Source organism: Aspergillus flavus, chromosome 7 (assembly GCF_009017415.1).
Source record: "Aspergillus flavus chromosome 7, complete sequence".
NCBI lineage: Eukaryota > Fungi > Ascomycota > Eurotiomycetes > Eurotiales > Aspergillaceae > Aspergillus > Aspergillus flavus.
In genome coordinates, this window is record NC_092404.1 from 2332807 (window position 1) to 2345014 (window position 12208).

At 47.4% G+C, this 12208-nt stretch overlaps 6 protein-coding genes across 6 annotated transcripts; 4 read left to right on the forward strand and 2 right to left on the reverse strand.

Moving 5' to 3' along the window:
- Positions 1-122: 122 nt before the first annotated feature.
- F9C07_1885242 (ubiquitin-like protein 1) lies at positions 123-1261 on the reverse strand. Its single transcript, XM_071508465.1, has 4 exons — positions 1035-1261; positions 867-921; positions 669-751; positions 123-593 (listed from the first exon to the last, which is right to left on the reverse strand). The coding sequence occupies exons 1-4, from the start codon at positions 1043-1045 to the stop codon at positions 500-502; spliced, it is 243 nt and encodes an 80-aa protein (XP_071367068.1). The 5' UTR covers positions 1046-1261; the 3' UTR covers positions 123-499.
- Positions 1262-1570: 309 nt separating this feature from the next.
- On the forward strand, positions 1571-2689 carry F9C07_2063422 (RNA ligase/cyclic nucleotide phosphodiesterase; the record flags this gene model as incomplete). Its single annotated transcript, XM_071508681.1, has 3 exons — positions 1571-1648; positions 1720-1981; positions 2049-2689. The coding sequence occupies 3 exons, from the start codon at positions 1571-1573 to the stop codon at positions 2687-2689; spliced, it is 981 nt and encodes a 326-aa protein (XP_071367069.1).
- A 782-nt stretch (positions 2690-3471) lies between these two features.
- F9C07_6012 (60S ribosomal eL42 domain-containing protein) lies at positions 3472-3920 on the forward strand (the record flags this gene model as incomplete). The annotated part of the gene is made up of 3 exons (XM_041294897.2): positions 3472-3564; positions 3632-3816; positions 3881-3920. Coding segments are annotated over 3 exons (318 nt in total), but the record flags the coding sequence as incomplete, so codon positions are not given.
- Positions 3921-4111: 191 nt separating this feature from the next.
- Positions 4112-4627, forward strand: F9C07_2103879 (uncharacterized protein; the record flags this gene model as incomplete). The annotated part of the gene is made up of 3 exons (XM_071508962.1): positions 4112-4173; positions 4253-4578; positions 4623-4627. 3 exons carry the CDS (start codon positions 4112-4114, stop codon positions 4625-4627), a joined length of 393 nt encoding a protein of 130 aa, XP_071367070.1.
- A 577-nt stretch (positions 4628-5204) lies between these two features.
- On the forward strand, positions 5205-8027 carry F9C07_1883351 (MFS monosaccharide transporter). Its single transcript, XM_041287281.2, has 12 exons — positions 5205-5512; positions 5569-5596; positions 5653-5714; positions 5767-5957; positions 6012-6440; positions 6507-6558; positions 6617-6626; positions 6675-6804; positions 6872-7011; positions 7095-7208; positions 7275-7380; positions 7449-8027. Exons 1-12 carry the CDS (start codon positions 5453-5455, stop codon positions 7585-7587), a joined length of 1461 nt encoding a protein of 486 aa, XP_041150548.1. The 5' UTR covers positions 5205-5452; the 3' UTR covers positions 7588-8027.
- Positions 8028-8161: 134 nt separating this feature from the next.
- Positions 8162-10333, reverse strand: F9C07_6014 (uncharacterized protein; the record flags this gene model as incomplete). The annotated part of the gene is made up of 3 exons (XM_041294891.1): positions 8162-8402; positions 8471-9639; positions 9713-10333. 3 exons carry the CDS (start codon positions 10331-10333, stop codon positions 8162-8164), a joined length of 2031 nt encoding a protein of 676 aa, XP_041150549.1.
- Between the last annotated feature and the right edge of the window lie 1875 nt (positions 10334-12208).

The following is a 12208-nucleotide window of genomic DNA, read 5'->3' on the forward strand; positions in this document are numbered from 1 at the left end:
TGAACCGCATGATCTTTACGATGTCTATGATTGTGATGCCAAACGCCAAGGATGTGCATTTTTGCTCGGTCAGTTTTCAAGGTATATCCAGTTTACAATTTTCTGAATTTTGTTTTCTTTACTACGACTACGTCTTCTGCTCTATCCTGTTTTGCGAAGTTGTGTTTTGAAAATTTCTTTCGTGAAGCTTATCATTACTGCGTTGGTGTAGCACATTAAGAGTCATTCTGAGTCGGGGGCGACATGCATGTGGCACAGACACGCTATGCGGATTCAGGAAGCATTCCTGACATTAAACACCATTCGCTTGCAGCCAGCACTGAACAGCCCGCTTCCATCTCCAGGGTATAGTGAACGAAAACATACATGAGCTGAGTTCATGCCACAATATTCGGCGCGGCTTCAGGTATCAAATGCAGAGAACCACCCAGCTGATACAAATATTGCGCTCCAATCGTAATCACGATGGAGTACGATATTCAGGACTCAAGGTAGGTGTTTACAAGGCCAGAGATCCACCACGGAGAGCGAGAACGAGGTGTAGCGTCGCACCACCTTCGAGGTTGTATTCTGATGCAGTTTTATCATCGGCCCTATCACCCGTAACAAACGTATTAGCTCAACCTCACGTCTCGAGTATGGCAGGCTTCGTTCCAGAGTCCACGTACATTTGTTTTCCACCAAAGATCAATCGTTGCTGAACGGGTGGGATACCCTCCTTCTCCTCGACACGCTCCTTTATCCGGGACACCTGCGTGCTTTTAGTGACCGTGGTTCAAGCGAAAAATGATTTATCGTTCAGTCTTGCGCAGATCAACGGATGCGATCCAATCAGAAAGAAACCATAAACAGAGGTAAGACAATACCTTGTAATCAGGCTCGATGTCCAGCTCAATCTCCTTGCCGGTAAGGGTGCGAACTCTGCAGCAACGCTCAGCGGTCAGCCTATGGTCTCACCTTCACCGGGACAACTGTCTCGTCGGATCTCCATGATGCAAGGATGGGGGCTAAGCACTACGGCACACATGACTCACTTGATCAACATCTTCGAATACTGTGTGTAATTCGAGACTCCGGGAAATGTCTAAACCGAGAACCGGGATCTAAACGGTAGGGTATCAAGTCCCAGGGAATAATGGGGGGAGAGAAATGGCAGTGAGGCTCAACTACGGTGGTTGACTGGAGATGGTGACGGAAAGCTGCGCCGTGGCGCGGGGCCTTTGGTGGGGCGGACAATAAAATCGAATCCATTCCGTGGAGCTTAAAGGACTGTACGTCCCTAGAAGGTAAGTACACAAACCCATGACTCGACTTTTATTTCACTTTCCCTCCGTAATAAGTCAGGTAGTCTAGTACATAGGTCTTATTTCATAGTATTCGCACTATTAAGTTGTATGTTTGGCCTCGTTGTGTGCAAATATAGCTCTATTTATAAACGCCGAGCACTGTGATATATACCGGCGGCGTTAAAACTCTCATGTTCGTCGATTTTACCCCGAGTTTCAACAGCATATCCTCACCACCAATACTTGCAAAGGCAGATACACCACCACAGTGCTTACGCTTAAAAATGACCGAGATTACTTCCAGCAAGCCAGATATAATCAATCCCTTTGAAGAGATTCTTACAGACTGTCAACACGATCCGGTACTTCTGTTTATTTCACCCCAGCTTCCAATAATAACCCCACGAATCTAATCAAAATCGGACCATGATAGCGTAAAGTACAAGACCGCTATGAAAACCACCGTACAAATAGGAATGCGCAATTCAAGGCCAAACTTCTCGGCCCAGATTTCTCCGGCTGGCAGATAGATGAAATCCTCCGCAAGTTGCACGCACAGGCAACCGACACACAAAGAGACAACGGGCCCTCCTTTGTTGATCCTCGAAACAACTTCACACTTTATGCCCGACCGCCACCACAAATCCGAGAACTGGTGGCTGAGATCCAGGCGGATGTTCAAGATGCTGCACCAGGTTCGTTTCCATATGACTCATGATCTTCCCTCTAGTCATGCCAATATCACTGATACCAAATGCTTAGCCATCTGGGTGACACCGCCGGATTTCCTGCACATGACTGTGATGGAGATGGCTAGTTGTCGGACAGAAGCGGATATTGAGGCGTTTCTCACTCATTTACAAGAAAGTGGCACGGTACCAGACCTGGTAGATTACACATTCCATCATCGGACGCGGTTGGTTAAGCCCATTCTCAGCTATGATGCGACTGCCATGGCCTTGAGCTTCGTTCCTGCGGCTGGGGAGGAAACCGCCGTTGGAAACCAGACATACTGCAATGAAGGGGATAGGTATACCTATCACCATTTGCGACGTGATCTTTTTGATCGCCTGACTGCAACTGGTTTGTTGATGAAACCGAGGTACATTGTTCCCTCGGCACATATTACCATTGCGCGGTTTACTACACACGATGGATTTATGGTAGAAGGCTCAGGGCCAGATGCAGTCCCAGTTGTAGATCAGGAGCGAGTCGCTGCGCTGGTCGAGAGGATCGAAAAGATTAATGAAAAACTCCGGCAGAAATATTGGCCGCAGGAGAATGGGGCCATGACTGCGAAAGGAGAGTGGATTGTTGGACAAGGAAAAGGGCTAGAGCTTTGTAAGGGTAGATCATTTTACGGTGGAGGAGAGAATGTTATCACAGGGAAAGGGTTCCCATGATTGTCTATACATTCCATACATTCAAGATAGAAGAGCAAGCAAATGACGACACTGATTGGGTGTGGGCTGATTTGTGCCTGAGGTATCTAGGTAGAATGATGGTAGATGGTCTTGGCATTGCCTGAAGCGGTTAGACCGCACTTCCGTAATAGGTGCAGTAGGGCCTAAGCGAAACGAAATCCCACAACCCATCAGACGGGCAGCCGACTCGATCCCTCCCCGACAAGAGACTATCAACGACCACCGAATTCGCCCCGGCCAAGTCAGTCAAAATGGTAAGAGCCTAATATTATTGTTCTATTTGCTTGCTGCTGTTATGTGGAAATTCTGGACATTGGAGATATGTGGTCGACATCTCGGTGATACTTGCGGAGGACGACTCTTCTCAACGGATGGGCTGAGAGACCGGATTTGACGAAACGCCTACGATCGAGAAAAGACGACAATATTGCCCAAATCAATAAGAGGAGCCCCGAACGGTGTGGGTTGACCGGAAAATGAGGCGACCATGTATTCTGATTTGAAGCGCGAAAGGTGCCCACACAAACCGGATTTCGTGCGGTCGCGTCAAGGGATCAGAATCTTTTTCGACGGCACTCGAGATAACGACAAGCGCGACACAAAATCTTAACATCCTTTCCCTCAGCCTTCCCTCCCTCAATGTCCGCTATAGCGACCAGATGTCGAACTACATTTCTCCGATGACCGGAATCCAGAAATCCTGATGCAGCTTTGTTAAAAGTCATTCGAACAGCAGGCGCTGATATTCTTTCCCCAACCAGGTCAACGTTCCGAAAACCCGCCGGACCTACTGCAAGGGCAAGGAGTGCAAGAAGCACACCCAGCACAAGGTCACCCAGTACAAGGCTGGCAAGGTGAACATACCCGAACTTCCCGGTTCTTACCACCACGACAAATGCTGATGCGGATGGATATCTATAGGCCTCCCTGTACGCCCAGGGTAAGCGTCGTTATGACCGGAAGCAGAGCGGTTATGGTGGTCAGACCAAGCCCGTCTTCCACAAGAAGGCCAAGACTACCAAGAAGATCGTCTTGCGTCTTGAGTGCACTGCTTGCAAGCAGAAGAAGCAGCTCTCTCTGAAGCGTTGCAAGCACTTCGAGCTTGGGTACGTCTTGACTGAAACACCCGGCCTGTCGACAATCAACGTCCAATGCTAACAAATACTACAGTGGTGACAAGAAGACTAAGGGTGCTGCTCTTGTTTTCTAAATTTGCGATTTCCTTGTTCGGCTCTGGGTTTCCTGCATTGCACAGGCCGCTACTCCCGCGGCGGGGCACATGACATTGGGCAATGGGAAAATGAATAGGACTTCATATTCAGAAAAAAAAGAATATATGACTCCTAGTTGATGAGTCTCTTCATGAATTAATCCCCGTTATGACGAGTAGAATGTCGCAAGATGGCCTCCTTCACCGTGTCCTTGTCAGCCACCGAGCTTTACGCCGTACCTACTGGATCTTCGTATGACTTGAGTCTTCCGTATCAAAACTGTTGATGCTGCGGCGATCGCATTGTTCTTTCAATCTTGTATCTCATGTAGTCTCCACACACCCGGCTATCAGGCCAAGCCATCTATTATCAAAACTTTTATTCATTCGGAATGCCCTATGCCAAGCCTTCTTTCTCCTAAGAAAACTTGGTTTTGTACGCAACGTTTCCCACAGGGAACGATGAAGACATACATTTCGCAGGCTAAGCCTGTTCCTACAAAGAACAAAAAGTTGATTGCTTATACTGAAGTACACCTTACTCTATTTGCCTACCCTGTCTATTCACATCCAGATAAACTAATTAGAATGGATAATAGAGAAGAAGAAGAAGCTACCAGTACTGTCTTTACCATATATTGCTGGTGCTTGAATTGTGGTACGTTCTAAAATATAACCTTAGTTGACTACTTGAAACAATAGTGTAGTCATGAACCATTTAGCAGTGTTGGTAGTTCGGATCTTGGAAGCGTGATGGTCTACAAGTCATGGCTTCGGCTCCACCAATATATATTTTACGTGGTACAACTGAATGGCATGACAATGAAAATCTTGGATGCTTATTCAGAAGAAGCAATATTTTTACCTGCTGGCCCTTGCAGACTAATATTTATGAAACCTGGTTCAGAATTATGTCATGAGGGTGGTATTCCCCAAGCGACTACTACTTTTCAACGGTGGAGGAGAGCAAACGAATTATGTATCATATGGCCATGGTTTCTTTGGTCATTTTGCTTCGTACCGAGAGTAGCCTAACCTTAATCTGCATAATCTTAGTTGCTGGAAATCTGTGGCAATATAGTTATAGAAATGTTTCATATAAGCTTTTCATACTTTCGAGTTCTACCTCAGAGTCTATATTCTCTAGTGTGTTGACCTGCTACTAAGTACTCAGCAAGAAACGTAGTTCAGCTTCGACTGAAGCCCTCAAGTTACCTGCAGGAATACCTGCAGCTGCAATAACGCGGGATTGCCTTCTTGGGCTTCCCCCGCTCTTCTCTCCCTCGCGGGACCTTTTCCCCCGGATCGTCATCCTCCTCCCCGTATTCTCTCCAGTAATCTTCCAGCACCCCCACGACATGACACTTGGATCGGCTATGCTCCGAGCTACTAGTCGTCTATGGAAATGCACCTCGGTCGGTTGGTCACCTGTATAATGATCGTTTGGCTAAGGCGCATATAAATCAGAGTATGTACGCTAAGTACTGTGAAATCACTACTGCCTTCTCCAGTTTATCCCTACGCAAGATACGATGGCTATCTGGTACACCCTTGGCGTGGCTTTTTTCGCCGCAATCGGCACTTTCCTTTTCGTAAGCTTAATTTCTTCGTCAAAACATATGATGAATTAGTTCTGATGCGCCAATAGGGCTTTGATACTGGAATTGCGACCACAAGTAAGTGCATGAAAAGACCTGTTAGTTCGCTAGCAGCAAACTCATACCGTGATCAGCAATCGCCCATCAGAGTTGGATTGATTATATGAAAAACCCTTCTGATGGACTTACTGGGGCTGTAAGTTGACCTTGCAACGCTCGCTAAGAAACTGGTGGTCTAAACTAGGCAGGTGGTCGCTGTCTATATTGCTGGCGAAGCAGTCGGTGCTCTTACGCAGACAGCCATCGCCGATAAAGTTGGTCGCCTGCGTTTCATGGAGATGATGTGTGTCATTGTCACAATTGGAACTGCGATCCAGACTGCTTCGGTAAATATTGGGATGTTCCTTGCAGGCCGCGTATTGGCCGGGTATGCTGTTGGGTAAGTGCTCCTATACTTTTAAAGACTTGGATTGTAATGATAGATGCTGTATAGGGGATTGGTGGCAACTGTGCCCATTTACTTGAGTGAGATTTCTGACCCCCGGTATCGCGGTCTCATTGGTGGTATCTCGGGATGCGGGATTTCCCTTGGTACTATGGCTTCCAATTGGGTTGGATACGCCTGCAGCTTTGCACCGTATGGGCCAGTCCAATGGCGACTTCCACTTGGAATTCAGATTCCGTGGGGTATCATTATGTTCTTCGGGTTGATCACCTTCATGCCTAACTCGCCGCGTCACTTGATTCGAAATGGGAAGGTTGAGCAAGCGCGCGACGAGTTCAAACGAATCCGGAGGGACTTGCGTCCAGATGAAATGCATCGTGAGTTCGAGATCATGGCTGTGCAGATCGAATACGAGATGGAGCGGGAGATCACATCGTACAAGGAGATATTCAGACTCTTCAGACATCGTGTGCTAGTGTAGGTTCTCTCTCTTTCCCTCTCGTTCTGCGGTTAAGTATCTTGCATTTAACAGAGTATATCTAGATCAATCGCAGTCCAGACAATGACAAGTCTTACCGGTGTGAACGTTATTCAGGTATGTTCATTGCCAATCCATTATTGCCCGGATAATACTAAACTACATTTGCAACAAGTACTATCAAAGTAAGTCACCTCCACCTCCCAAACATACCTTTACTAACATCGAACCAGCAATCCTATACAAATCCCTAGGCATAGACTCCCACACCATCCTCGCTCTAGCTGCAGTCTACGGTACCATAGCCTTCCTCGTCAACTGCCTGACGACAAAATACCTCACTGACCAATGGGGCCGTCGAAAGTAGGATTTACTACACCCCTATGCAATATTGACCAAGCACTCCGCTGACGGAATCAATCCAAAACAGGATGCTCCTCTCAGGTCTAGCAGGGATAATAGTCATCGAAATATACGCCGCAGTCATGCAACGAGAATTCCAGAATACAGACAACCAAGTCGGAAAGGGCTTCGCCGTCCTAGGAATCTACCTCTTCGTCGTAGCCTACTGTAAGTGAAAACCACCATACAAAATAACAGACATCCGAAGCAACAAAAAAAGAAAAGCTAATAACAATGAAAAACTCCTACAGACGGAATGCTAAACAGCACAACCTGGCTTTACGGCGCCGAAGTCCTCCCTATATCCCTCCGAAGCAAAGTAATGGGTCTAGCAGCTGCCTCGCACTTTATCGTCAATGTCGCAAGTTCGTTAACCTATATCTGTAAATGGCTTATTGAGTATAGATGCTGATTTGTATTGAATTGTGCAGTCACCGAAGCTGGCCCAAGTGCGTTCGCTAATATCGGGGAGAATTATTATTATGTTTTCGTGGCTTGTTCGGCTTTCTTCCTAGTTGTGGCTTACTTCTACTTTCCGTACGCTTTTTATCCTCTTTTCATTATTCGTTATTGCTTTTGGATATTTACTGATGAGTGATTTATAGGGAGACCAAGCAGAAGACGCTCGAAGAAATTGCTGCCTCGTTTGGTGATAAGGTTGTTGCACCTGGGGAGAATGGTAAGGATGGGGATGATGGAGATGACGCTGGAAAGCCTACATCTGAGCGAGTGGAAGTTGCTTGACGCCATCTTCCAATGCAATAATTTTGTCACCAGTTACTGAGGATACTTTGATATAATCAAATTTCAATGGTATATTCTATGTGACAAAAGAAAATAGAGACATATCATGTAACATTTCCATATAGAAGACAAGGAAAAAGTGTTAAAGAGCGTGTGAGAGAATGATCCAGATCATTTTCTCGAGATATCACAATTGCGGCGAATATAGCCAACTGTAAAAGTGTGTAGACCATGAAGGTCCTGATTTCTGGACGCGGGGTAAATCTCCGCACCAGAGAATCTGATTGCAGTCACCCCGAAGTGACTTGACTCCTCCTCCCAAGCAAACAAGCATGATTGTATGATATCATGCTCGGTTTCGTATACGAGGAGGGTCCTGACATCGGATCAACTCCGACGGGCTCCCGCCACCTCACTTTAGCTTTCTTCCTATAAGCTAGACGGGGTCGATTCTAGATCGAACGGCGGATATTCCACGACCAGAGCTGGACTCTGTTCTCTCTTAGCCGGGAATAGCATGGTCTTGTAGTAAGCCATGAGATCGAGTACGGATAATGCGGCTCCAGCCGCCAATTTATCCCAATCCTGACTGGCGGAGGCGCTGCTCCTGCGCGAGGAAGTTCCATCCGTCCCATTGGACCGATCCTGGACTCACCCAGTTCTGGGGACGGAGTTGAGCAAAGAGTGGCTCTGGGATGTATTCCACCGGTGGAGTGGGGTAGGGTTGGATGAAGGATGGTGCAGCTGAGGTCGGGACGGTGTTGTCCATTGGTACTAAGTTTTGTTGTTGTTGGTTTCGGGCATTGACGAAGTCCCTGCATGTCTTTTGTTAGTTTGATACTGTCTTAAGCTGGGAGTTTGGGAGGGGGTGGGTCTAACTTACAGAAGCTGGCGTATAACCGGCACGGCCTTACTGCAGAAATTACTGCGGTTCGACAGTGCCGCGAAGGCATCCAATGATCGCCAGAGGAGATCGTGGGTCTCGGTGAATTCGAACTGGCTGTCCGGGTGCATGAGAATAGCACAGAGAACAACGACTGCGTGGAAAGCGTGGAAGCTTCCCAACCCACTGTTGTACCATTTGTACGTGGAATACTGGGGCAGGTCGTGTAGAGACTGGTAGATTGCCAGAGTTGCCTTGGCAGATGCGGCGCACTTAGCTCTCGCAGAGCATGTCTCGGGTGTAACCTCGCCTTGCAAGTAGCGGCATAGATTAGGACGGAGGGAGAGAAGGAACAGCTGGTGGAGGTGGCCGTACAAGGTGTTTAAGTTGGCCAGATGGTGGCTTGGAAGTGTTTCGCCGCTGGCATCGAGTTGATACCGCTTGTCGCAGGTTTCATGGATTGCTAGGATCTCCGTCTCGATCTGCGAGATGCTGAATCTTGGTGCGAACGTGAAGAGGGTTTCGCAGATCATCGAAGAGATCTTGGATAGCTGATATTCCAGCAAGAGGTAGGTCGTTTGAGTGGGCTGCATTGCGGGCTCTGATTTTCCTCCTGTGAGCAAGTCCACGTCGTTGATCTCCAACGGGAACTTTACATCCTGAGAATGTATTCTCTGATCGGGACCGCCAAAGGTGTTGTTCTGGTTGATATAGAGGATCATGAGACCAGTCCAGGCACGCCTACGTTCCTCGCGCTCGATGGGGCCCAGGCCAAATCGTTCGGGGTCAACATGACACCCCATTGAGATTGCTACATGATGCGTAAAGCCCAACAGGGTCCACGTAGGTAGTCCACGGTGGATCCTTGCGTAGTTCACGAGGACGAGGCACTGGAGAGAGTTGATGGAGTGGCGAGAAAACACGCCATCGGCTGCCAAGCATCGCAGCGCTGCCGAGCGATAGCGCGTTGATAGGACTTTGATATTGCGGCTGACCGTCTTTTCACGACCCAAGTCGGAAAGCAGTGGATCATCGTCATCGAGGGCGGTGACGGCAATTCCCAAAATAATAAATAAGAGGGCAATCCATGCCGTGCTTACACTGCTTGGATCATGACAGAATCGCTGGTACTCAGCTTCGAACGTCAAATCATGCAGAATATGGAACATCTGATTCGAGTTAGTTAGAGTTCCGTTTACAGATAAGTTCCGAGGGGGGAGAATGAGATAGGGCAGGACCTACAGGAGAGAATACTCGGAAGTAGACATCTTTTAGTGCGTCGCAATATCGGCCCGGAGGAAGCACCGCCAGTAATTCCTCTCTGGAAATGTTGTTTCTGGCAAAGGGAATCTGTAAATCATCGCCTTCCTCTGGAATGTCGGCATCGACGTCATGCACTGCACTTCCTGTCACTGAACCCCACTGAGATGCCAGCGGAAGATAACGGACATAGCCCGAAGAAAACGTCTGGAGGGTGCCAAAGTTGCCTAGGAACGAGTTCCTGATGTCAGGTTGGCTGATGCCGATAGAACTGTCTGGTTCCGAGAAGCTCCCAGCTACACTAGGCGACATTTGTGGTGAAAGGGAATCGCTCATGTATGAACTGGCGGCCTGCTTGTGCAGCGTATCTTCAAGATTGCGGATGCGCGCCAGCAGCTCCTTTTGCAAAGTCGCATCCGCCGTCACTGTATTCTCGGAGGATAACCGAGGCTGGCCCAAGTAGACACAGTCTTCCGCTCCTAGTCCTCGTCGGACACAGGTCTGGCACGGACGGCCGTCTCGGGAACAGCGGATCTTCCTTGTCCGGCATGCTTGACAGCTAATGGGCAGTCTCTTCCCAGTGGAACGACTTGATGAAGTCATAGTACCGATGGGGAGACAAGAGGAACTTGTCTAGCCAACTCCACACGATCAGACTTCAAGTGGAGGTTGTTACGGTCTGGGGTTTGGAAAAGAGATCTTATAATCCACAATCTATGATGGTGTCCACAGTCTTGAATGGTTGAATGGAGAGAGAGAGATAGAGAGAGATGAGTACACCTTTCCGAGAACTCGAGAATTCCGGTCGCCTTTAAACTGGAGAGAAAACGCCCTTGTCCAGAGATCTGCGAGCTGAATTGGTAGATGAGCTACACCGAATCGAGATGAACACCTCCGTTCCACGCGCTGTCGGTAGAAGGAATGTGCAATGACCATTAGAGTTAACCCTGCAACAAATTGGAACATAGACTACCTTCCTAGTTGGCTGGCAGTATGGCTACATATCGAATCAGGAACGGAATCCTTGTCCTTCTACTGGGCAGGGGCATGCAAGCCCAGGCCTTCTAGAAAAACCAAAAGCCATGTGGCTAGCGCCTCAATCGGTTTAAAGTTTTCACTTTGCAGATTCTGTGCCATGTGGAACGGTATGCCACGCGAAAAAAGGGAGCAAGGAACATGGTCAACGTGGAAGACTATTTGACAATGGCTGAAATGGATTTTAGGATCCGCTGGGGGCTGATCGCCGAGTGGAGATTCGTTCCCAAGGACGTGTGTGTGGGGGGAGGGAGAGAATACCAGTAGGTGCAGATTAAAGAAAGATAAAGAAAAAAAAAAAAAAAAAAGGGCAGAAAGAAAATAAAAGAAATCCTTACCATCTCAGAAAATCGATATTTCCCCACAGCCATTAGATTTGCGGCGCTCTTTTTCTTTTCCTTTTATTGGTATGGGTTCTTCAATTATTTTATTTATTATTGTTTTTTCTGAGGGGAACTCGTCTCTTTTCCATCTCTTTTTCTTTTCTTTTTCTTTTTCTTTTTTTTTTTTTTTCTTTTTTTTTTTTTTTGCCCCCCCTAGTAGCCATGCAATGGACAGATGCAAGCGTGACCCAGGATTTGTTCGGATTATTTCCGTGTATTCCGTACTACTAAGTAGTAGTAGTAGTGACATGTCTCATCATTCTGCATGGTTAGTCGGCAAATGGACGAACCATCCTATCATCCCTTGTCTCACGGACGTCACGGCGATGTCCAGTCCATACTCTGGATGCATAAACATCCCAGACAGATATGCACCCAGCCCCTTCATCCGGCAACCACTTCGGCAAAACCCCATGGAAATTGTTTCCGACCGACTCTCCCATGGACAGGCAAGCCGAGAACGAACTACACTTAGAGCACCCTACTATGACTACATTTACTACATTGGTATTTGCTATCATATTAATGAGGGCAGCATTTGAAAAATTCAGTCCAAGCTGAAGAAAGAGAAAGAAAGAATCACAAAAAATAAATTGAATTAAATCAAAACGAAATAAAATGAAATAGAAGGAAATAAAAAATCAATAACATTCCACACTAGGAAGATACATTCCCTTCGGTAGCGACATCTGTTCCTCTCTACGAGAACAGAGAAAGAGTCGCCACCGCCTGGATGCACCTCTTAGCCGGTACGAACGACGCTTTGACATGAGATCCAATTTCCAGGTGTGGGTAGATGATCGTGGGACAGGGTTTTCTAGAAGCCTGAACGAAGATCCTTAAAATGACTCGCTCACCTAAGCGATCTACTTAAAACATTCTTCAATTTTAATTTATTTTTTTTTTAATTTATTTCACGACGGTGCGTGGTTCGGCTGGAAAACCAAACGAAGGGAGGCAAATTGGATGTGTGTTTCACCCTGCATGTAAGGTGCATGAGCTCAGTCCTCCTCTTAGTTGCCTCGTAGCGCTTCGTGTTGCGTCGCACTACTGCCCGCGT